Source organism: Xyrauchen texanus, chromosome 5, assembly GCF_025860055.1.
Source record: "Xyrauchen texanus isolate HMW12.3.18 chromosome 5, RBS_HiC_50CHRs, whole genome shotgun sequence".
NCBI lineage: Eukaryota > Metazoa > Chordata > Actinopteri > Cypriniformes > Catostomidae > Xyrauchen > Xyrauchen texanus.
Window position 1 is genome coordinate 8370976 of NC_068280.1, and position 24113 is coordinate 8395088.

Genomic DNA, 24113 nt, shown 5'->3' on the forward strand with positions numbered 1-24113 from the left:
AGGTGTGGTAACTGTAGTATAAGCGGAATAATTGACTCCGGGCCGTTGAATTATGTAAGGAATAATTGACGACGGGCCGTTGAATTATTAGAAAAATAATGCACACCCGGGGTGGTAATGCGGTCACGACGCGAAGCGGAGTTAAAGAAAGGCTTTCTACAAAACAAAACTTAATAAAGTGGTCAAAATCATGTCTGACCCATCTTCAATGCGAATGTATCTGAGAATAATCTTAAATAAGGAAATCTATACAGTGATTAGTTCATGCCAAATTACTGCTTGATGAAAATTTGACTATTTAAAATTGTGCTCGTTTTTTTTCTTCGGATGTAGGTGACAATATTTAAAGTCTGTCTATCAAAGCGACTTCTGATGTGTGCGCCAAAGTCTGTCGGGGGGGGGGGACTTCTCTGATCCAATGTAATGTATTTAATGCGGTTTACCGCTATACCGCGGGAATATCTTGCTTTTCAACCGCGGTTAGAAAAAATCCATACCGCCCCAGCCCTACTTTATTCTAATAGTCAAAAGCTTGGCTTTGTGAGACTAACTAGTATCTTTGCAGCATACAGTGTTTGAGATTCATTGTTCTACAACAACTTGAGGATCTTGCTGGGCTGGTTATAGTGAGGCTCAGCTGAGGTTGGAATTAGAACAGTTTTGAGTTCAAATGTCAACAGAGCATTAAGAGTGTAATTATAGTCATTTACCATTCAAAGTGAAACCTGGTATTCTCCTCTTCACCGGCCAGTTACATTCATGAAAAGGTCTTTACACTGTTATTTTCCTGAAAGGGCATGTTTTCCCCTGTGGAGCGGATGTGTGAGATTGTGTATGCGTGTGTGTTGTAGAGAAAGCTGCTGAGTGTGTGTGGGGTTGAAGGGAAAGTCTACCAGGCACAATGTGTGTGTGGGTGTTTATTTATGGCAACAGATTGCTCTTTCCCTTACAAAAAATAACTGCAGTACAAGTGTGGTAATTAGGACGTGGTATTACTGCAGTTTCCTTTACTGCTGTACAAGTGTGGTAATTTGGACACCATATTATTGTCATTGTCTATACTGCAGTACAAGTGTGGTAATTTTGATGCAGCATTGTTTCCTTTTAAGGAAGTCAGTCCATGGTGACCATCTTTGAAAGTGCAGCTCCTATCTACAATGGGGAAAGACTGAAATCTCTAAGACAGTTGGTCAGTATTATGATCAAGACAATATATCAAATCAGCTGTATAATCTGACAACAGTGGTATCATTAATTGTGCTTCTTTTGCTTGGATCACACTAAAAATGCTTTACAATTTCTCCTATTTATTTAAATAGAAGTGCTCTGTCTCTGCTAAATAGTCTCTGGTACTGCAGTAATACTGCGTCCAAATGACCACACTTGTACTGCAGTTATTTGATGTAAGGGTTGCCTTCTTACAGAATGAGTAAGAAAGAAACTGCGAGAGATAGTGAGAGGAGTCCTTCCACAAGTTATTTGAAATGGAAACAAATGTTGTCCTACTCCATCATGTTAAGAAAAGAAATCCGGTGGATGTTAGTCTTGTAAAATCCTAAAGGACCCAATTATCTCTTTAAAATTGGAAACATCCTCAAACACTTCTGTTTTCCCTGTTGATCGTTGTATATCTTCTTATTGTGAATGGGAGTTGTTTATATTTTTGCCTAGGAAGTCTCCTCTGTTTTACTTTTTTATTATGCTGAAACAACCAGACATTTGGATGGAAAGTCTACACCCATGTGACCATGTGATTTACTGGTTTCACTCGTTACCCAAGTTGTGTGGTGGTCACGGGCATGCTGGTACAGAGAGAGATGGAAACATGAATAGGAAGCTAGTGCAAAAAAGGGATAATGAGTTCACACAATCTAGTTCCAGTACAGGGAGCTGTTAACACATGCCTGACTGATTCAGATGTTCAGTTAATTAAATTAATTAAACCAGTAAATTAAAGAAATTCAGAAATGTCTTCCAATCTTGTCTCATAGAATCACGTTACTACACCTGCAATTTTTTAAAAGTCGTTTCCTGGTGGAACAAACACTAGATGAGCTACAACGACGAGTTTTATTGGGGGCCTGGGTGAGTATTGACGCTGACTACCACCCCTAGAGTCGTGCGTTTGAATCCAGGTCATGCTGAGTGACTCCAGCCAGGTCTCCTAAGCAACCAAATTGGCCCAGTTGCTAGGGAGGGTAGAGTCACATGGGGTAACCTCCTCATGGTCGCGATTAGTGGTTCTCGCTCTCAATGGGGCGCGTGGTAAGTTGTACGTGGATCGCGGAGAGTAGCATGAGTCTCCACATGTTTTGAGTCTCCGCGCTGTCATGCACAGCGAGCCATGTGATAAGATGCGCGGATTGAAGCCGAGGCAACTGAGACTTGTCCTCCGCCACCCAGATTGAGGTGAGTAACCGCACCACTATGAAGTGGGAATTGGGCATTCCAAATTGGGGAGAAAAAAACAACAACAAAAAACAATGACTTTTATTCCCTTTTATACAGATCGCTAATAAAACTGCAGATTACCAGTTTGTAAATGTGTAATTTTTGCTTTGTTCTTCTCACAATGCTATCTTACAGCACTTTATACACATACTTGTACGGTGATAAATTTAATGCTTGCATTAATTTACCAGCTACATTTCTAAACTATCTGAGTGCAATGAAATTGCGCAGTAGCTCAAATGACATGACAAACATTGCGCTTGCCATTTTACTTTCACATTGTGCATTACAAGTCCTAAAGAGCATGTAAATCAACTCAAAATTGTCATTGAAGTACTACAAAATTATGTGGATGCTTCAGCAATTGCGTTTTTCATGTCACATTTGCTTTTTATGACACTAAAGTTTAAGTTTAGGTTTAGTGTAGAGAGGTAGGTTTTGTAAAATGTAAAACTCGATAGAGAATCAACCTTAACCTCATTTGTTTGGGAGAAAATGTTTCGTGCTTTTAGCACCAAAGAGTGGAGATTTCACCTCGCAAATGCCTCGATGTGGGTTATGAACCATGTAAATGAAGTCACGCGATTTATTTTCCTGAATGTGAACCTGCTTTTCCCTAAACTGTCTTAACAGTGGTGATTCTAGGATTTCAGCCTTAAGCCCCAATATACTTCTTCATTCAGGGGTAAAATGAACTTTCAAACAGCCGAGCAATGGTATACCTGTTTGCGAACATTCAGACACCCGCCACACCTCTGCGGAAGGTGTTTAGAAGTTCACTGAAATATGAGGACACTCAAGACTACACAACCGTAACAAATGTGACATTAAAATGTGTTATTAATGACTTTTATGCATTGTTCTATGAGTAGAATTCACATGAGGTCAATAAAAGCTGTTTTAACTACACAATGATGTTTTAAAGTAATATATATGCTGAAGATATTTTGTAATGGTCTTGTTTACATTCTGAATTCATGATGCTAATGCGCTAACATGCTATACGCAGCCATAATATGCACCAATTACACTCAGTTATTGTAATTTATGATGACACTGATACTACTCCAAAGATGGGTGTATAAAAGAGTGTTAAAGGGCAGAATACAGACAAAAGAATGATGTTAGGCATATCTTACATTTGGGACATGTGTAAATGGCTTTTGTTGCAGATGGCACATGAGTGAATGGGCACTTGAGAGTATTTTAGTATATTTTAATCTTTTTGTAGACTAATTAAAAAAAAAATCACATGACATGGTCTTGGAAAATGTCTCTACATGAACGATCAGACAGATGTTGGTACATTTGCACCAGCTCACTAATAACTCTGCATGCCAGTGTGTGTTAATTTTGACTGATCTTGACTGACTGAACAACGTAAATGGGAATTAGCTGTTGGCCTCAAAGTAGGTGGGCTTCAAGTACCTACTAAATACGTGGGTTAATGGCAGTAAGTAGGTGTTTAGTAGCTGGTAAGAAGTTTTCCTAAAAGTTCGCCCATGCAAGCTGCTACAAACCACCGAAACAATCTCATAAACACCTTCTTTTTGGCCAGATTTTGTTCTAAATGACATCACACCAGTTTATTCTTCGATTTTGTAGAAAGTATATTGGGGCCTTTTAAGAGGGTTCAGCCTTTAGGTTGTTAGCCTAGATATTTTGGTTTAGGGGTCTACAGTAGGCCTATGCCAAGATTTGCCACTGACAAAAGTAAAGGATAATAGCCTACTTATTGTAATAAACATTGCAGTTTTTTTTTTTTTACGACCAGTAAGGGGATGATACAGAGTGAAATAACCAAAGAGGTTTTAAGTAAATATGAATACAGATCGTATAATCATCAAATTATAGGGGGGGCAGTTCGATTCCTGGCCGACATGACTCCACATGCCGAAGTGTCCTTAGGCAAGACACTGAACCCCAAGTTGCTCCCAAAGGGTGAATGAGTCGCAGTGTAAAGCGTTTTGAAAACCGCTAAGGTTAAAAAAGCGCTATATAAGTGCAGACCATTTATAACTTTATTTCTTCCTTCGAACACAAAGGTTTAGCAGGAAGTCAGAGCTGCCCAAAAATAGAGTCCTGAAAGGGTTTCAATTGTGGTCCATATTAAGATGATTGTGATATTTTGATACCCTAAAGGTTCTATATATTCACAGATATTTTCCACACTCAATTCTGTCCTAGCACTCTTCTGCACTGTCCCATCTAATCTCCACCTCATCCTCTCAGGCATGTGACCCAACAGCCTCGCTCTTAAACGAGAGTCATTAGTTGCTGTGCTGATGACAGCATGAGTTATTACTATAAATGATTCTATTACTGTACATTAGAACTACTAAATCTGTTTCTAGATAGATTTAGTCACTGTAAACTGTTCTTATACCTGTTTATTAATAAGTACCATAACTGTTTTAAATTCAAAAGAGTTCCTGTTGTCTATTTAATTGTTTGTATTATGTTTCAAGTACAACAGTGTTAAGCAGCTCAGTGTTAAGTTACAGGAATCATGTTGAGCTATTTTTATTCCATGGGACTTCACTGATGCTCTAAAGCACTATTAGTGTGTGTGTGTGTGTGTGTGTGTGTGTGTGTGTGTGTGTGTGTGTGTGTGTGTGTGTGTGTGTGTGTGTGTGTGTGTGTGTGTTAAAATCAATGAAATATGGTTGTAATAGTAGTGCCACAGTTAAATTTTTCCCAGTCTTGCCCTCTGTCTTTCTCATTTCGGCCGGGCTAATTAATCTACCAATATTTGGTCATTTAGAGATTACTGGCCGATAACTCGGCCTGATTAACAGTTTAGATTTAGTATTTTTATATATATATATATATATATATATATATATATCGGTCATCTGCCACCCTGTTCTTATGGACCCTATTCACAGACCTGTTATGGGCCGTTTCCGCCTTCTTTAACAACGCAAATGTAGCAAACTTTTTTATATTTCCCATTTTTCAAATATTAAGTGTACATTTAAAACATCATACTTTGTATTGTATAACCCTGGAATATTATGAATACCCCCTGAATACACATACTGAGTGAGTGACAGAAAATTTGGCCTGTTTTTCTCATCTTACTGCTGTTATCCAGCGCTCTTTATTTTTATCTGCTTTTGCAAAGCTGTGAAAGTGTAATCATTGATTTTTTTTCTTTTGCTGTTGGAGCAAACTGGTAAGCAAAAATTACATTTGCTGTGATCCCACATTCACCGACAATCGACTTCTGCTTAGCGAACACAGACAGGTGAAAAGGGTCCATATTGGCATAGACCATTTAAAAAACCTATATCGGCCGGCCACTAAAGCACACTCACAAACTCACATAAACACTCCATTTCATCTGGATCTGTTTGTACTAATTAACTCACAGTGTTGTTTTAGTGGGGTCAGTTTATTTATGATTGCTTGGTCATTTACTCAAAGCAATGAAATATGTATTCTTTGAATCTGAGCCAAGAGGTCAGTGTGTGACGTTTCGATCTTCTGTTGGTCACGTGCCCTATCATCTTTCAGATTTGCAGGTCAGTGTTCACCAAACTTGAACTTTTGATACGCTGTGTAGTATGAAATGAAGTTGCGTTTCTGGTGTATTGTGTTTGGATGCGTTTGAGCGGGAGTGAATGGAGCGCAAAGTGTAGTGTGACTGCTCCTTTTAGACCTGTGCTGAAGTGTGAAATCTCTTAAATTAGCACTGATCTAGGATCAGTTTTTGTGTCTCATTGCTTTAGGAATGTGATCTTGTAGATGGGGATAGCTGATCCTGAATCAGCACTGTTCAACCACATTTCGAAGGCCACAGAGCAAGTTGAAGCAGAAAAAGTTGTATAGGCTACATTTTCTAAAGCCTGAGAGCACTTTAAATTGCAGTAGTTACAGTAATAACATGTTTCTCAATATATCTCAACAGATTCAAAAGGAATATTCCAATAAAATTTCAATAAATAAAAAAAGAATCAATAAATGATCTTTGACAAACACATAAGTGACTGATTAATGTAATCAGTTATTAATTCATTTGTTGTTAATTGCTGCATTACAATAACCATATCAAGGTTTAGCCCTAATAAGTTTATGACTAAATCTGTAAAACTGTGCAGTGTTGTTGATCTTGGGTTTATACTATGTGTCATACCGGACACATCAGGTGAATCAGAAGAACACAGAACAGACTCATTCATTGCTGTGTAGTGTTGATAGAAGTGTATGTGTGTGTGTTATAGGGCAGAGTGGATTAGGTGTGATTACGGGGGCTCAGGGTCGACTGAGTCTCTGACCAGCTGCTCGGTGCCGTCTGTTTAATGCCACCTCTCAAACACAGAGAAAACACAAAGAGATTGTCAGGGAGACTATGGCATCTGCTTTGTGCTTTAAGCCTGTTTAGATTTGATTTTTGTCTGTCTGACCGTACTGAATGATTTGCATTTCTGGAATTTTGGCACATTTGAATACATTTCTAGAGCATTTTGTCAAGCAACCTCAAATCCCTTCTCCCTAGAATACTTCTCTGACCTCTTTTCGAGGGTAAATCTCAATACAACATCTCAAATTGTGACATTATGTCTCACATTGTTACATTATATTCATGACAATTATGCACCCCTCCCCAAATACATCTAAAATAGGCTTCATTGTCTTTTAAACAATATATTATTATATTTATTTTAGCACCATTTAATTTAAATGTTTTAACTAATAAATTGCAGTCTATTGTTATTGATCAGGATTTATCATTGTACATGGTACATTAAAACACAAATTTAAATATAATATTAAAATAATTTAAACATATTTTAGGGCTGTCAATCTATAAAACAGATTAATGCCGATTAATCCTACAATTTGTGATGTTCTCTGTTGTTTGTAATTTTGTCTTTATATTATTATGTTTTATTGTTGGTTTTATTGTATTTAAAAGTTCTTGTGAACACATTGTACAGCACATTGGTCAACTGTTGTTGTTTTTAAAATGTGCTATATAAATACAATTTAATTGAATAAACTTTGGTATGACGATTAATCGAATTAATCGCATATAAAAATATTTGTAACTATTTTTGCTGTAAAATGTCAAAATAAAAGCCCCATTTAGAAAGACACGTGAAATTGAAAAAATGCAACAGAAATACATTACTTCTGTATAGCAAAATATAATATTCAATGTAGTAGTTGTAATAATGATAAAAAATATAAATACAAAATAATGACATTTATATTTAAGCAACACGCACGTTTTTCACTGCTTTCAATAATACTGTGATGCTCTTCTGTGCAGCATGTTGTGCATGGTCATAGTTTTCTAAGTTTCTAAGAGACATTTTCAGCAATCCTTGCACTAAACTTTGGATTGGATTTGCACTGAAGCAAACAGCCACTTTTAACCTTGCACTGGAGATAGTAGAGCAAGACCACATATCAGCCACAGAAGTGGCTTTGCACAATCAAGACCTGAGAAAAGTCTTATACCAGGCTGGAGAATTCATTCATACCCTCTGACATTAAAAATCAGTTGAGTGCCCTGGTTGAAGCAAAAGTATATGTTTACATTCCATAAAATTATGACATGCTGTATTTAAATGTTGGGCAAAATTTTCTGCCAGTTTCCAGTGACTTTTTTAATAAAAGGATCAAATGGGCAGATTTTATTTATACCAAGCTTCATTGGCAAGATAAACCTACATGTATATTGCCAATGCATTGTTAGACACTATTCACCTTATTCATCCCCGCCCCTTTTCAGCTATATGCTCTTCTGAATTGTGTCATCTAACATTCTGTTTGACTTTTCTCAGTAGCTACAATACAATCTAAATGGATTGCGTATGTTAGCACAGAAAGCATTTATCACCAAGAGTTGATGTGTGAGTCTACAGCACCCCTCTACTAAGTGAAAATGCTCATGAGCTGTTTTTCTGTCACTGTACAAGTTTGTTTTCCGACACCTCACAGAGCTATGACAAACTGCACTTTTTCATGATACAAGCGTTTCATTGTTATGTGAGTAATTCTGCTTAATCTTTTAGGGTTTCAACTTGATAATAATTTGTGTTAAAATGTGTAGTTGACATGAAATTTCAATCAAGACAGCTTGTATTATTTTTAGGGCTGTCAATCGTATAAACAATAAATGTTTTAATTGAATTAATTACACGGTGTCCCGATTAATTAATCGCGATTAATCACATTTACAAATATTTGCTGAGAAAGCCCCTCATATAAAAATAATTCAATATATAATGATGAAATAATGATTCATAGTTATCTTTTAAACATTTAAAAATTATATATATATGTGTATATATATATATATATATGAAGCGATCGTCTGTGTTCCGCTACTGCTTCCGGGTCCTTGAATAACGTGTAACTTGCATGTAAGGGCAGCCGGTGGACTTTTTTCTGCCCCCCTAGTGAGTTGGAGTCCTACGCAGACTGCGTAGTATGCGTGTAGGGAGCGGTTTAACATGTTCTTTTTCCCAGTCCTAATTTATTTATTTTATATTTGTATATTTTCTAATTTATTTATTTACATTTTGGGTGAAACATGACTGAAATTATCTTGACGGAAAATGTTTTGTGAGATTCACACTTTGAATGGTGTCTGAGCCTACTCTGCAAGGTCAAAATTACCCAGACACACACATACAGACAAATACGCAAAGGAAAGAGATGCATGAGTCACAAAGAGGAACTTCAAACTGACTCCCTGTGAGTCTCTTAGGATTTACTGTGGTAAATAAGATGATTCAAATGTGCCAAATTTGAGTTTGCTGCTCAACATGACGTATTTCTCAGTGGTGTAGGGTTCATTTGTTTAATTGATGTTTTCCATGTGGCAGCAGTTGACAAAGATCTCAGATGTCTTTGGTTTAAACCCCTTAAGACATCCTGCTTGAATGTCAAATGCACATACAGATATCTAGATGAGTGTCACAGCTGCTCTTTTCCTTACAAGATAAATGGATGGGGACCAAGGACAGCTGATGTCACCATTCTCTGTCATTGCATGTAAAAGAGCTGCTTAATCATACGTCTAAATAACTCCTTTTGTGTTCGCAAGGAAGAAAGTCATACGATTTTTTAACAACATGAGAGTGGTCAACATTTTGGTGCACTATCCCTTTAACCCCTTGATTATCTCTTAATGACAGAAACATAGTCCTGTCACATGTAGTGAAGAATGCAAATAGTCTTTGAAGTGGTAATAGCTCACATTTCTCATTTTACGTAAGCGTTTAAGAGGCTCTGGCGGATTTAATCCCACCCTGATGGAGAGGGAGAAGGCGGAGCCTCTTGCCATCCAATGCCGTAACATTGCTGACACTAGCTGCAGTTGCAAACCTGTTGCATGTAGTACTGGAATGTAAAGGCACATCATTTGAAGTGACTTCTTTCAAACTGATGTAGGATCAGCTTTCATTGCATTTTCCAGATCTCGGTCATTACTAAGTTGGTGAGCAATGGCAAGGGGAGCAGATGTTTTGGAATAATACATGAACTGTGTAGCAAAGTTAACATAAAATAAAGAGGGAATTAGATGTGTGCAAACCTGTTAAGATTAATATTTCACACTGTTGGTTTTATTACCACATAATTTTTTCTGCGTTTTGCTTTTAGTTAATGTGTTAAAGCATGAAATGAAGGCATTTAAATAAAAGACTTACAGTAGCAGTGGGTATGACAGCGACATAGTCCATTTTTATTCATACATTTTTATTTTCTGGCACTACAGAGCGCAACATTAAGATTTCTGAGGTAAAAATCCTATGCATTTTTTCCATAGGGCTATTGATAATTTATGAGGTTCTGAGGTTTGATGGCACATGCTTCTGCAGAATCCATCAGTCTGTGTTATTTAATTTTCAATTTAAAAATAATGTTTCATAATGGAATTCCTGGTGAAGTACTACACTACCCATGAGCCCACTGTGAGACAGTCTGCCTACACTCTCAAACTACTAGGCTTGGGATCAATGCATTTTTCACGCGTTGATAATCTGAAGATTTTCCCGATGATTAGCGATATGTATGTATATATACATAAAAAAAAAATCCAGATACAAATTAAGGCTGCAAGTTGCACAATAGTCTTTGTCTCTTCAGACATATTTCTCAACACAACGTTGGTAAACTATGAGCGGCAGTGTTAATTAAAGGGGTTGAATACTGGACATGTTTATTGGACGACATGGCGCGTTCTAAAACTCAAAACAATGACTTATTTTCTACAAAGGTACAATCGCACCACCAACGCTCAGTGTAAATATTCTGAAGTGCCACGGAGCTCAAGTCACATAGTTTTCCATTAAATTAGACTCAAATCATTATCAAAGTTTATTTACTCTAGTATAACTGGATGATATATTGTGTGTAAGTATCTTACATGGAGCCTACACAATGTATTTTCAGTAACAAGTATCTCTATTTGTGGTTTGACAGCTTGAATGAAAGACTTATTCATGGCTACATACAGAGAAATTGCATAATAAACTAACCTACAAACTCATCCACGTCACTTTTTTAATTCTTGAAGTACAAAAACCTGCCTGATTTTGATCACGACCAGTTTCAGTAAATGTTATCTTATCTCCTAACGCTATTATTCCAGACTGTTAAACAGAGGCTAACTGAGTGAATTGGAAAGCATGCCATTTGGGCTTCTAATTTAAATGTCGGCTAATTTTATTATATCAATGCCTCAAAAAATATATCAATAAAATAATGTGCCGATCAGGATATATTGATATTTTATGGCATACCTACAAATTACTTATATATTTGTATATATCTGAATATTTTGCCATATACTTTTAATTTGATCTGTCAATGTTAACATGTTAATGCCTGCAGTGAATTCAAAACGTTTTTCATAATCGCAATTAATGCACTCACGCAACAGCAATGTCAGTGATCAGATGATAGGGAAAGAACCGCTTAACTCTATTTGTTCTACAAAACAAGCCTAGATGGGACATGTGACAGAAATCAAGTACTTTGCAGCCTGTGTAAGGCTCAATTAAATTACCACAGAAGCTTGTCAAGTCTTACCTTGACATTTTGTGCAAGCTCTTTTCATGTGGAGTACAAAGCGCCGCTTGATGCTAGCATTGATGCCATGAGACAAATCATGAATATGGCTGCACGGTTGCTGTAGCAAAGCAGATAAACACAGTTTGTGGAGTATATTAGAGTTTAAGAGATTTAATGCACATTGCAATGAATATGCAACCTATGTGATGACTAGTTCTTTCAATAAGTCATCCTCCCACTTAGACTTTGCGAAATGCTTAATGCTACTTGAATTGGTGCGGTTTTAGTGCATTTTTATCTTTTTACTGTGGAAGGCTTTGTTTGAAATGTGTTAATAAAGCATTATGTTGTTACATATTGTTTTGTTTTATTTCCTAAAATGGAATTAAATGCATTTGACAGGGAAGTAAGTACAGTATATATAGTAAAATGTCAGCAATTTAAAAATCTGTGATTAATCGCGATTAACTATGAAAAACTATGCAATTTAATCACGATTACAATTTTGTTTTTGTTGTTTTTACGAACAACTTTAAATCAATAGTTTTCTTTTTTTCCATAATTTTTTCAATTAATTCCGTAATTTACATTTACATTTACGCATTTGGCAGACGCTTTTATCCAAATACAGAGCCCTTATTATAGGGACAATCCCCCTGGAGCAACCTGGAGTTAAGTGCCTTACTCAAGGACACAATGGTGGTGGCTGTTGGCTGTGGGGCTCGAACCAAACTCCTTCTGATTAGCAGATTACCAGTTATGTGCTTAGACCACTACTCTCTCTGTATCATCAGACCACACCCAATAATTGTACCTTGTATGATTTGGTTATGCAGTTGTTGTCTCTATTGGGTGGATCTGACCTGTGTGCAGTTCATGTATGAATGATGCATGGATATACAGGAAATATGTATGAATAAATGAATAATGTACTTTCTCCCTGTCTCTGTGTTTCAGTGTACAGGAGAGGAGAGCTGGGTGGACAGCAGGACAGTGTATATTGGACATAAAGAACCTCCTCCAGGAACAGAAGCGTACATTCCACAGAGATTTCCTGACAACAGAATCGTCTCCTCAAAGGTGAGGTGATCTGAACCAAAAAACTGTATGGAAGGGATTGTGAACAGTCGGACCAGCCGGTCAGTAATGCAAAATAATGGGTATTAATTACCCTAACCCCTGAAATAGTTTATTTTGATATAATGATCTGTACATTACCCTGATTAACCTGATTATTGCATGGTTACTTACCAAATAAATAAATTAATGGACATGGAATTTTGATTCAAGTTGAAATGATTGTATTAAATGGGGAAAAAAAAGACTACATAGTGATACGAGAGACATGAAACTAGTACAGCTATTTAGGAAATCCATTATACAGTTTAGTGGTTATTATACAAACATATTACACAGCTTTATGGAATAGTTGATTCTGATTGGTCAATGGCCCTATCTAACAGTCTGATATTTCTGAATAACAACCACACATCTGTGGATTGAGACATATCAGACTAGTCATCCGGTTATTGCGAGTCATCTTTCCTGCTTCGCGTATCACTCTGCGATCTCTATGTGATAAGGAGGAGGGCGGGGCTAATCAGCCGAGGAGGGGGATAAGTGAGAGAGAGAGAGAGAGAGAGAGAGAGCTACAGGCAGTTGCCATGTATGCGTTTATGTTTTTATGTTTTAATGTCTCATTAAACATTACTTTGATGCTTCGTCGGGTTCCCACCTCCTCCTTTCCATTGAAGCCTGTTACACACTACAAGTAAGCTAATCAAATATTTCTTGTCCATTTATTGGTTTATTTGCCAAGTAGTCTTGTAAAAAGCTGGATAATGAGCAGTCAGACAGTCATTTTCGCAAAATAAACACCAACAGAAATTTTACGCAAACCTGAGGTGAAAATGAACTGTTCAGCGATTTCTTTATTCTTACTGAATAACATAATTTCAATGCAAATCAATATTTAATGTCCAGTTATTTATTTATTTGGCAAGTAGTCTTGTAATAAGCTGGATAATGAGCAGTCAGCCAGTTGTTATCATCGATCACCCTGTCTGGGTTTATTTTGCGAAAACAACCGTCTGACTGTACATTTTCCATAACAGAATTCTGTGATTGGTCAATCAGAATCAAGTATTTTAGAGAGCCATGTAATAAATATATTCTAAAACTTTTACTTTAACATACATTTCTGTGTCTCTGTCCACAGTATACTTTTTGGAATTTTATACCAAAGAATCTGTTTGAGCAGTTCAGAAGAATTGCCAATTTCTATTTCCTGATCATCTTTCTAGTGCAGGTGTGTGGTGATGTCGCTTATGGAAATTGTCTTTTTAGCATGAGCTGACCTTTCTGTGACAGTGTGATATGTGATATTTCCCCTCTCACCTTCTCTCTCTCTGTAGCTGATCATTGACACCCCCACCAGTCCTACGACCAGCGGTCTGCCACTTTTCTTTGTCATCACTGTCACGGCCATTAAACAGGTGAGAAAAGACTCCTGACTTCCCTCTCTTAAAGGTGTTGTAACTGTAATGTCACTTTTTCACTTCCCTTCTTTCGGTCTGCAGGGCTATGAGGACTGGATCAGGCACAAAGCAGACAACGCTATAAACCAATGTCCTGTCCACGTCGTCCAACATGGCAAAGTCGTACGAGAACAGAGTCAAAAGCTACGGGTACGTAACCTCATAGAATGAGTACGAATGATTGAAATGCAGAGAAAGTGATCTTTAAATGTCTAAGAGAGGTTTTAAAGGTGAAATATGTCATTTCTACGCAACTGGCATCAGCGAACAGAATTGAATAAACAATGACTCTACCAAATGAGCTACAAGAACACCAAAATAATAAAGATTTTATGTTTATTTGCCGGAACTTTCCAATTTACCCATAAGATGCTTTTTCAGTGGTTTGATTCCTGGTATTTAGAGGAGGGAATATATTCTGCATGATAATAAGATATATGATTATGAGAGAGAAAGAGAGCAACTGGAGGAATAGAAAGAAAGGTGGTGGATGTTGAAGAGAGAATGAGCTTGAATACTAACCATTACAGATTTCCCTGCTGATAATCCAGCCAGCATCTGTAATCCGTCACGCACAATTTGCATTCAGGCCAGCAGGAACAACTACTGGTGATCAGGATATTTCATGATTCATGAGTATCATTTTATTTCTTTCAACTGTGATGTAAGAGGCAACTCATGATCTGTAGTGGATTTGTAGATATTGGTGTCATGCTGAGCTTGAATATCTTGTTTTGACAATAGCATTCAGGAAAGTTATTGGAATCATCTTCCATGTATCATTGAGATGTCTTTTATATATATATATATATATATATATATATATATATATATATATATATATATATATATATATATATACAGTTTATACTGTATACATATATAACATATGTATATATATATATTTAAACAATACATCAGCACTGCTGTGATTCGGTCTGTTGTGTCTCTTAGCTGTGATGAGCTGTAATTCTGAAGTTGTTCATTTAAAGTAGTTAAAAACTATTTCCTAGCTTTAGTAGTGTAGTTTAGACAAGCAATCACGAAGAGCTGTTTTATAAACACTGGCTGACGTGGATTCATTTCACGTCACCTAACTGGCTCATATTAAACACAAAAATGATTCTTTGCCACCACCTGCTGGCTAACATATGTAATGTCAAAAACAAAAGACAAACAGTAGCTCTTAACACATATGCACTGCTCTTACACTTTAGTTTAGAACCGCATGAACACAAGCGGAGTGATACACACAGTGAATCTGATGGTGTCAGACCATCAGTGCTCTTGGAACATCACTTGTCCAATCAGATTTGAGGACCAGAACTAACTGTTGTGTGTGTGTGTATATATATATATATATATATATATATATATATATATATATATATATATATATATATATATATATATACATTATATATATATGTATATATAATGTATGTGTATATATTTATATACCGTGTATATATAAAACAAATGAATTTAGCTTACGCTTTTTTCCAAAGCTACTTACAAATGAGGAGCATAAGCAGTTTGTCCCAAGACTTTTTAAATTTTTTAAAGAGAATGTTAGGGGACCTTGCACTGCAAGGATTTTCTTTATTAGTATTTTGTCTTTATTCCCAATAAAAATATCTAAAGATCCTTAAAACCAGGCGTATATACTTGAGAAACACAAATTTCTACTATAATCTTACTATACCTACAGTTTTGTAAAATTACTTTTACCTGGCTTGTACACAAACTTTAGTATTTAACTTTGGTGTGCAACTTGTCCTGTAAGCACCACAGACATTTTCTTCAGAATGGTTCCTATAGCTGTCTGTGTCACTGCAATTTCGAACATTTTGGAATTTGACTCTTTTTTTTTTTTTTTTTTTTTTTTTGCCCTTTGACCTTTCAGGTGGGTGATATTGTCCAGGTAAAAGAGGATGAGACATTTCCGTGTGACCTCATACTGCTCTCCTCCAGTCGAGAAGACGGAACATGTTTCGTCACTACAGCCAGCTTAGACGGAGAGTCCAGCCATAAGGTGATTGGTCAATATCTACAAAGGGGACAGGTCTTTCAAGAGTGGGTCTTTTATTTTTTTTGGCATGTTACTTTTTTTTTGCTCTGTAAACATATTGGCTGTTTGACATTAGGGATTAATTAGATGGAAGGAATTTTACATTCTATTTCATATTCTATATTCATCCTTTAACGTCAATGGCAGTAAACATATTACAATACATCGTTTGCATTGTGACTGAAATGTGTTGGCCTGCACAGTTGGGCACTACTAGTTATTCCTATTAGAGGGGTGGCAGTATAAGTTTGTGTATGTATGACCGTTTGTGACCTTGGAATGCCGACTGGCTTCTCTCGTTCTCTTCTCTCTACACAAAGACCTATTATGCAGTTCAAGACACAAAGGCATTCAACACAGCAGAGGAGGTGGACACACTACATGCTACCATAGAATGTGAACAACCCCAACCAGACCTGTACAAGTGAGTATACATGTATATCAACAACAGTAAACACATTAACAAATGCTCTTTCTCTTACAAATATATGCATAGAACAACTGTTGGACCCTCACAACAGCATGCCACACACACACACACACACACACACATCCTCACGTTGTGTCTTAACCACACACACACGCACGCGCACATGCGCGCGCATCTGTCACAGAGCCCAGACTAAACATTAATTTCTGTCTTTTCTTCCTCTCTCATTGTAGATTTGTTGGACGCATCAATATTTATTTGGAACGAGAGGAGCCCATCGCAAGGTAAATCTATACTCAGGAAATTGACTCTTAATTAAAGGGCCAGTGTGTGAAACATTGAATTCAGGAGGGACCATTTATCACTTTCATAGATAGGACTCTACCAATCTTTACCAAAGCAATGGTTCCAGCATTCCTTTCTGTTTTCTTTGTAGTAAATGTGAACTTGACTTAATATGTAAAAGATGTAAAATGTCAGTTAAGTGTGTAATATTGGTAATACTCTATTTTACAGTGCCCATGTTACATGTAAATCTAAAAAGAATACAATAGATAAAATACTAGTTTAGATCAACTACAAAAAAAATCTATCCTAGATCCTTATTACCACTTCATTATTGGGCAGGCCAATTTTCTGAACACTGAATCATTCTAATATAGATGCTCAGGCTTTCTTAAATCAGAAATTCATCTTTTTGGACTGGAGAGGAAGTTGTGAATTTTGAAATTTAGAGTATATTTCCATGTTCTTTCCTCTTAGAGGGTCACGGAACATTTGTTTTTTATGATAAGACACGTTCAATTTAGTTTGAGATTCTACATTTAATTACACTGTAACTATATGGTAATTTGTAGCATGGACGCTATTAAAAAGTGTATTTCCATACTCCATCTCAGAAAATCATGTAATATTTGATTCTTCATAATATGAGCCCCTTAATGTTGTTCAATAATATTGCTCCATTTGAACATATTAAATTGTAATTGCATTGTAATTACAATGTGATTTGTAGCCTGGACAGTATAAAATAAAGAGTATTTCCATACACTTTATCTCAGAAGATCATGTGACATTTAATTTTTTATGATTTGACCCCTTTAATGTTGTTCAAGAATATTACTCAATTTCTACATGTAATTAAATTGTAATTACATTGTAATTTGTAGCCTGGACACTTTAAAATATAGAGTATTTCCATACTCTTTCATCACAGAATATAATGAAACATTTGGTTCTTTATGATATGACACCTATAATGTAGTACAGTAATAATACTCTGTTTCTAAATGTTATTAAATTGTAATTGCATTGTAATTACAATGTTATTTGTAGCCTGGACAGTATCAAATAAAGAGTATTTCCATTCTCTTTCATCTCAGAAGCTAATGAAACAGTTGGTTCTTTATGATATGGCACCTTTAATGTAGTTCATTAATATGAATCACTTTCTACATATAATTACATTGTAATTACATTGTGATTTGTAGTATGGACACTATAAAATAGTGTATTTCCATACACTTTATCTCTATAATTGTTCATGATATGACCACTTTAATGTAGATATGTATTAATATTACTCAGTTTCTACATACAATTATATTGTAATTTGTAGCTCTTTCATCTCAGTAGGTCATCAAACATTTGATTCTTCAATATATGACACCTTTAATGTTGTTTATTAATAGTACTCTATATGTCATTACATTTTAATTACATTGCAAATATGTTTTAATTTGTAGCATAAACACTATAAACATTATACATTTAATTTAATTTGTAATTTTCTCATCCTGGATCTGTTTAATTATTGTAGACCCCTGGGATCTGAGAACTTGCTGCTCCGAGGGGCCACACTGAAAAACACCGAATGCATATTTGGTAACTAAAAACGACACTATGCAAAACTCTGTTTGCACTCGGTTTACACTTTTTGATATCATATTCAGACTCAATTACTATACATTAAATGCTTTTGTGATCAGTGTGTATGTTTTAGGTAAAAGGAAGGGCAAGAGAATGAGAGGGCGATAAAGTTGCTGATTGAGTCGTTCTGTCACTCTGTTCCCACCGTAATTAAATGAGCCACTGAAGCTTGTGAGATTACAGTGAAGTTCTTAATTGCTGGAGATAGAGAGGGAGAGGAAGGGCGAGAGGGTAATGAATGTCACATTATACACGTGAGGATTCTTTCTGCGTTGTTCTTTTGGTGGAGTGCCCTACATTTTTTTACTTGGGTAGAGGGGAGTCATTATGACATAATGGTACCATACGGTAGAATAAAAGAGCTCAATTATGTAAAGATTGGTTGTTACATTATTATAACATCACAGAGGCTGTGAAAGGACTGGCACAGAATGGAATTGTAATCTGATAATGCTATTTTTTTCTTCTTCACCTTTCATCTAGCTGTGGCCATCTACACGGGCATGGAAACCAAAATGGCCCTTAACTACCAGTCCAAGTCTCAAAAGCGCTCAGCCGTTGAAAAGTAAGACACAATATAGGCTGTGGCGATCGGGTTATCTGGCTGTCAGCATGTACGGCGTAATGCATTTAGTGTCCTGTTTGTAAAGCAAATTGTTTGCTCATCGGGTCTCTGCAATTCATGTCATGAATTGTATCAAGTTACACTCACATATGTCGAGCAGACAGTTCTGGAAGGCAGAGAGATGCAGTCATTAGGAAAATATACTAAATCTGTTTATGTTGATCTCTGAATAATTTCAGAGTTCTGCTCTTTGAGAGTTCCGATATAATTGACTTTTTCAATCCAATAAATGCTGATATTTTTAGGCCTTAATTTAATCTTGTAGATTTCATTTTTTTTAAACAGGATGACCCTTAGTGCCAGTTACTGCAGATAGAACTTGTCACCTTGATTTATGATCCATATCTTTGCCGTTAGGCTCAGAAATGATTATGGGCATAATGAATGAACCAGGTCTTGGATCTACTTAATGATGTTTCTTCTGCAGATCTATGAATGCCTACCTGATTGTGTACCTCTGCATTCTGATCAGTAAAGCTCTGATTAATACTGTACTGAAGTACGTCTGGCAGGCTGACCCGAACAGAGACGAGCCCTGGTACAACCAGAAAACAGATACAGAGAGACAACGGCATGTAGTACGTACATTACAAAGCATTACTGTGATACTTCCAGACTACAACAAGTTTCCCCATTTATACAGGTCCATAGGTCTTAACTCAATACATCTGTAGCTATAAGTTGAATATGTGTTGGAGAACAATGAACCGTTTCTTATTTAATTAAGACATTCAAAGCAAATGCAAATGGGACAAATGACACTACCTTTGTTTTGTTCCCTCAGTTAATCCGAGCGTTCACTGATTTCCTGGCCTTCATGGTTTTATTCAACTACATCATTCCTGTGTCAATGTATGTAACTGTGGAGATGCAGAAGTTTCTGGGCTCATACTTTATTCTGTGGGACGATGACATGTTTGACGAGGAGCTCGGAGAGAGGCCGCTCGTCAATACATCAGACCTTAATGAGGAACTGGGACAGGTACTGTAGGCAAACCTCTTCGGTCAAATCAAACGGCTGAGATATCTGGATTAACAGTATATATTTAAAGTCTCTCTGTCTTTTACAGGTGGAGTATGTCTTCACAGACAAGACAGGCACTTTGACTGAAAATGACATGGAGTTGAGAGAATGTTGTGTGGATGGGCATGTTTATGTGCCACATGCCATCTGTAATGGGCAGATCTTACCTGGAGCTGCTGCCATGGACATGATTGACTCTTCTCCAGGCGTAGATGGAAAGGTGAACTTTTAAGATGTTGTTTTTGTTTTCATGGTCAGTTTATTTAGTCTAAGGCTTTGAGTGGAAGGGCATACTGCCATTCTACTAATACTTTGCGTAAAGTAGTCTTATTTTCTGTTTCTCACAATCTCTCTATCACTCGATTTTAGCCCTATACTGCTCTTTTTTTCTGCACTGTTTACAGGGTTCACACAAGGTCCTTAAAGTACTTGAATTGAGCTTTTAGAAATGTAGGAACTGGATTCACTCAAATTAAACTCTGTTAAGGTGATATGGTGTATGTGTGTAATATAGGGCAATATAGGGCAATATCAAAGTTCAGTGTTGTTACTACTGTGAGATCTTTAATGCCTGCTTATATCAAATGTATCCAAATATTTACTGGATACACAGGTACTGACTCAATAATGTTCAGAGGAAGACACAGATAGCCTTCCTCTCTCCCTTTGTCATTTAATCTGTTTTGTTAGTCTTTCTATCTTTTTGTATCTTGTTTGTGAGGAGACAGTTGGATGATTCTGTGACACTACGTCAATTCACTCTTAAATAAATGGAGATATAGTGTCAAATAACCAGTGTGTGTGTGTGTGTGTGTGTGTGTGTGTGTGTCATCAGGAGCGCGAGGAGCTGTTTTTCCGTGCGTTGTGTCTGTGTCACACAGTTCAGGTGAAGGAAGAGGAGACGGTGGATGGCATTAAGAGAGGAATCCATCAAGGCAAATCCACCTTCTACATCTCCTCTTCTCCAGACGAGGTGGCACTGGTGGAGGGCATGAAGAGGCATGACACACACACAAGCATACATTAACACAAATGTACTTCTACTTTAGAAGTCGTGATAATAAAAAGAGCTTACTTTCTTTTTCTCCCATCATCTCAGGTTGGGCTTCACCTATCTGCGTCTGAAGGACAGTCACATGGAGATCCTAAACCGAGACGATGAGACGGAGAGGTGAGCCATCTGGACAAACAGCATGACAGCAGTTAGGGGACGTCCACACCTGTTTTAGGGGCTGAATGCATTTTGTTTTTCAGTCTACACTATTTTTCAGTTATTTTCTATGTAAACCTGTCCTAGACGGAGGTCTTTGACCATTGCAACATGTGTCGCTGTTTTTCAAATTTGGTTTCTTTGTAAACCCGCGCTAGATGGATGTCTTTGGCAGCTGCATAGCGTCTCGCTGTTCTTCAACTTTTTTTCTATGTTAACATGCTAGACGGACATATTTGTCAATTGCGCCACATCTTGCTGTTTTTTAATTGTTTTTCTACGTTGCGCTAGACTGATGTCTTTGACCGTTACGCTGCGTCTTGCTGTTTTTCAATAGTTTTTCTTTGTAAACATGCGCTAGACTGACGTCTTTGATCGTTGTACCACATCTCACTGTTTATCAATTGTTTTTCTATGTTAAGATGCACTAGATGGACATCTTTAACTGTTGTCAAGCATCTCGCTGTTTTTTCAATTGTATTTCTATGTAAACCTGCCTTAGACGGACATCTTTGCTTGTTGTTCTGCGTCTCGCTGTTTTCTCAAATGTTTTTCTATGTAAACATGTGCTAGACGAACGTCTTTGATCATTGTACCACATCTCGCTGCATTTCACTGTTTTTCTTTGTAATCATGAATTAGATGGACGTCTTTGACCGGTCTGCTGCATCTCGCTTTTTAAAAAAAAATTATTCTGTGTAAACCTTCCTTAGATGGACGTCTTTGTTGTTCTGCGTCTTGCTGTTTCTTTGTATACACCACGTCTCACTGTTTTTTCAGCGTCACGCACAGGAGCGCAATATTGTTTAGATAATTGAAAAGAACTTCAACTTTAAAAGTGCATCTCGAGACGCCTGCATTCTGTTCCTTTTGTTGCACTGCATCTAGCATTTTGGAATGCAGGAATGTGTTCGGTCTGAACTGCCCCTTAGGATGTCTTTTAAATGGTTAGGATTTGTTCAGACAAGAAGCAGAAATCATTGACGGAGTGCAACGTATGTTTAGAACTATTTCTTTCCCTATGTTTTGAGCTATGTGGTCATACTTGAATACAGAGTTGTATCTACAACACACACTTTCCTAAGCTTCATTTCAAGCCACTAGCTTGCCTGCTAACACATCCGTATACTGTTGTGACTGTGGCTTTAATTTTATTGTCATGCTGTACATTTTTGGCAACATATGGTGTGAGAAATGAATCTCAGCAAAGCACTAGGTTTGCTCAGCCTAATCTATAATCATCTGTGTATTTACTCAGCAGGTTACCATATTAATGTAATGCTGTTGTGTGTATTAAAATAACACTGTTATATGGAATAAGGGAAGTGAAGATCAGCTGAGAGTTGTAAAGAGACAGGTGTTTGTGTGTTTGTGTGTGTGTGTGTGTGTGTGTGTGTGTGTGTGTGTGTGTGTGTGTGTGTGTGTGTGTGTGTGTGTGTGTGTGTGTGTCCGTCCTTGGAGGACAAGGACCAACCATAATTAGTGCAGCTACACACTGTCCTACAGATGAGAACATGGGTGTCAGCAACAGGGAGCCCAGTCACATAAAAACGCTGTCTGTCTCTATTAAAGATCCCACAGGACCCAGAAAACAACACCTATTCCGCTGATTTATCTTTTGTAGAGTTAGTAGATCAGTTAACCTTTTTAGTCAAAAGACTTGATACAATGTCTTTTTACTGTCGTGTGTGTGTGTAGGTGGGTTTGTGTGGTATACAAGGACATTTGTTTTAGGTTACAAACTGGTAATTAAGGGTATTATGTTATAAATATGGTTTATGAGGACATTTCTAGTGTCCCCATAATTCAAATAGTTTAAAAACATACAAAACGTTGTTTTCTGAAAATGTAGAAATGCTGAAGGATTAGGTTTAGGGGTAGGGTTAGGATTAGGGGATAGAGTCTATAGTTTGTACAGTATAAAAATCATTATGTCTATAGAGAGTCCTCATAAGGATAGCCGCACCAACGTGTGTGTGTGTGTTTATGTATTTACAGATTTGAATTGTTGGAGGTGTTGAATTTTGATTCTGTGAGGAGGAGAATGAGTGTAATCGTAAGATCAAACACAGGTAAGGTAAACATAGTACACATGGTAATCTAAATAGGGACATACCTATTTTATTGTTTTTATATAAAGCTAACCTAGCTAAAAATTCTCTCATCATTACTCACCCTCTGGCCATACCAGATGTGTATGACTTTCCTTCTTATATTTAGAAGAATATCTCAGCTCTGTATGTCTATACAATGTAAGTGAATGGTGGCCAGAACTTTGAAGTTTCAAAAAGCACATAAAGGCAGCATAAATGTAATCCATAAAACTCCATTGGTTAAATTCTTATCTTTAGAAGTGATACGATGCAGTAGGTATATGTGAGAAAATAATTTTTTACTATAAATCTCAACTTTCACTTTCACATTATTCTTTTGTTTTTGGTATTTCACATTCTTCATGCATAACGCCACCTACTGGGCAGGGAGGAGAATTTATATACATTCTTAAATATTCATAAAAAATATATATTTTTCTCACCCACACCTATAATATAGCCTCTGAAGAGTTATTTGTTTGGTTTACTTTTATGCTGCCTTTATGTGCTTTTTGGACCTTCAAAGTTGTTCTGCAGAAGAAAGAAAGTCAGAGAAATTATGAGAATTAAAATTTTTTAGATTAACTGTCCCTTTATGGCCATGTCTATACTGAAGTTTTTGGTTGAAAACGCTTTTCATTTCCTAGCTTCATCATTTTCCAAAATATGCAGTACGAGAAAGTGTTTTGAAAGTCTACATTTGCATTAGA

The 24113-nt window shown here is 36.7% G+C and overlaps 1 protein-coding gene across 1 annotated transcript in view; it reads left to right on the forward strand.

Moving 5' to 3' along the window:
- The window catches only part of LOC127644105 (phospholipid-transporting ATPase IH-like), a 98932-nt gene that overhangs the window by 37995 nt on the left and 36824 nt on the right, over window positions 1-24113 (forward strand). Inside the window, exons 2-16 of the mRNA XM_052127126.1 lie at window positions 12442-12564; window positions 13703-13792; window positions 13899-13979; window positions 14064-14171; window positions 15928-16056; window positions 16413-16516; window positions 16756-16806; window positions 18342-18406; window positions 18935-19016; window positions 19504-19654; window positions 19861-20058; window positions 20147-20320; window positions 20936-21099; window positions 21200-21271; window positions 23309-23382. Of these exons, the coding sequence (XP_051983086.1) occupies window positions 12442-12564; window positions 13703-13792; window positions 13899-13979; window positions 14064-14171; window positions 15928-16056; window positions 16413-16516; window positions 16756-16806; window positions 18342-18406; window positions 18935-19016; window positions 19504-19654; window positions 19861-20058; window positions 20147-20320; window positions 20936-21099; window positions 21200-21271; window positions 23309-23382 (1666 nt within the window). The remainder of the gene's footprint in view (window positions 1-12441; window positions 12565-13702; window positions 13793-13898; window positions 13980-14063; window positions 14172-15927; window positions 16057-16412; window positions 16517-16755; window positions 16807-18341; window positions 18407-18934; window positions 19017-19503; window positions 19655-19860; window positions 20059-20146; window positions 20321-20935; window positions 21100-21199; window positions 21272-23308; window positions 23383-24113) is intronic.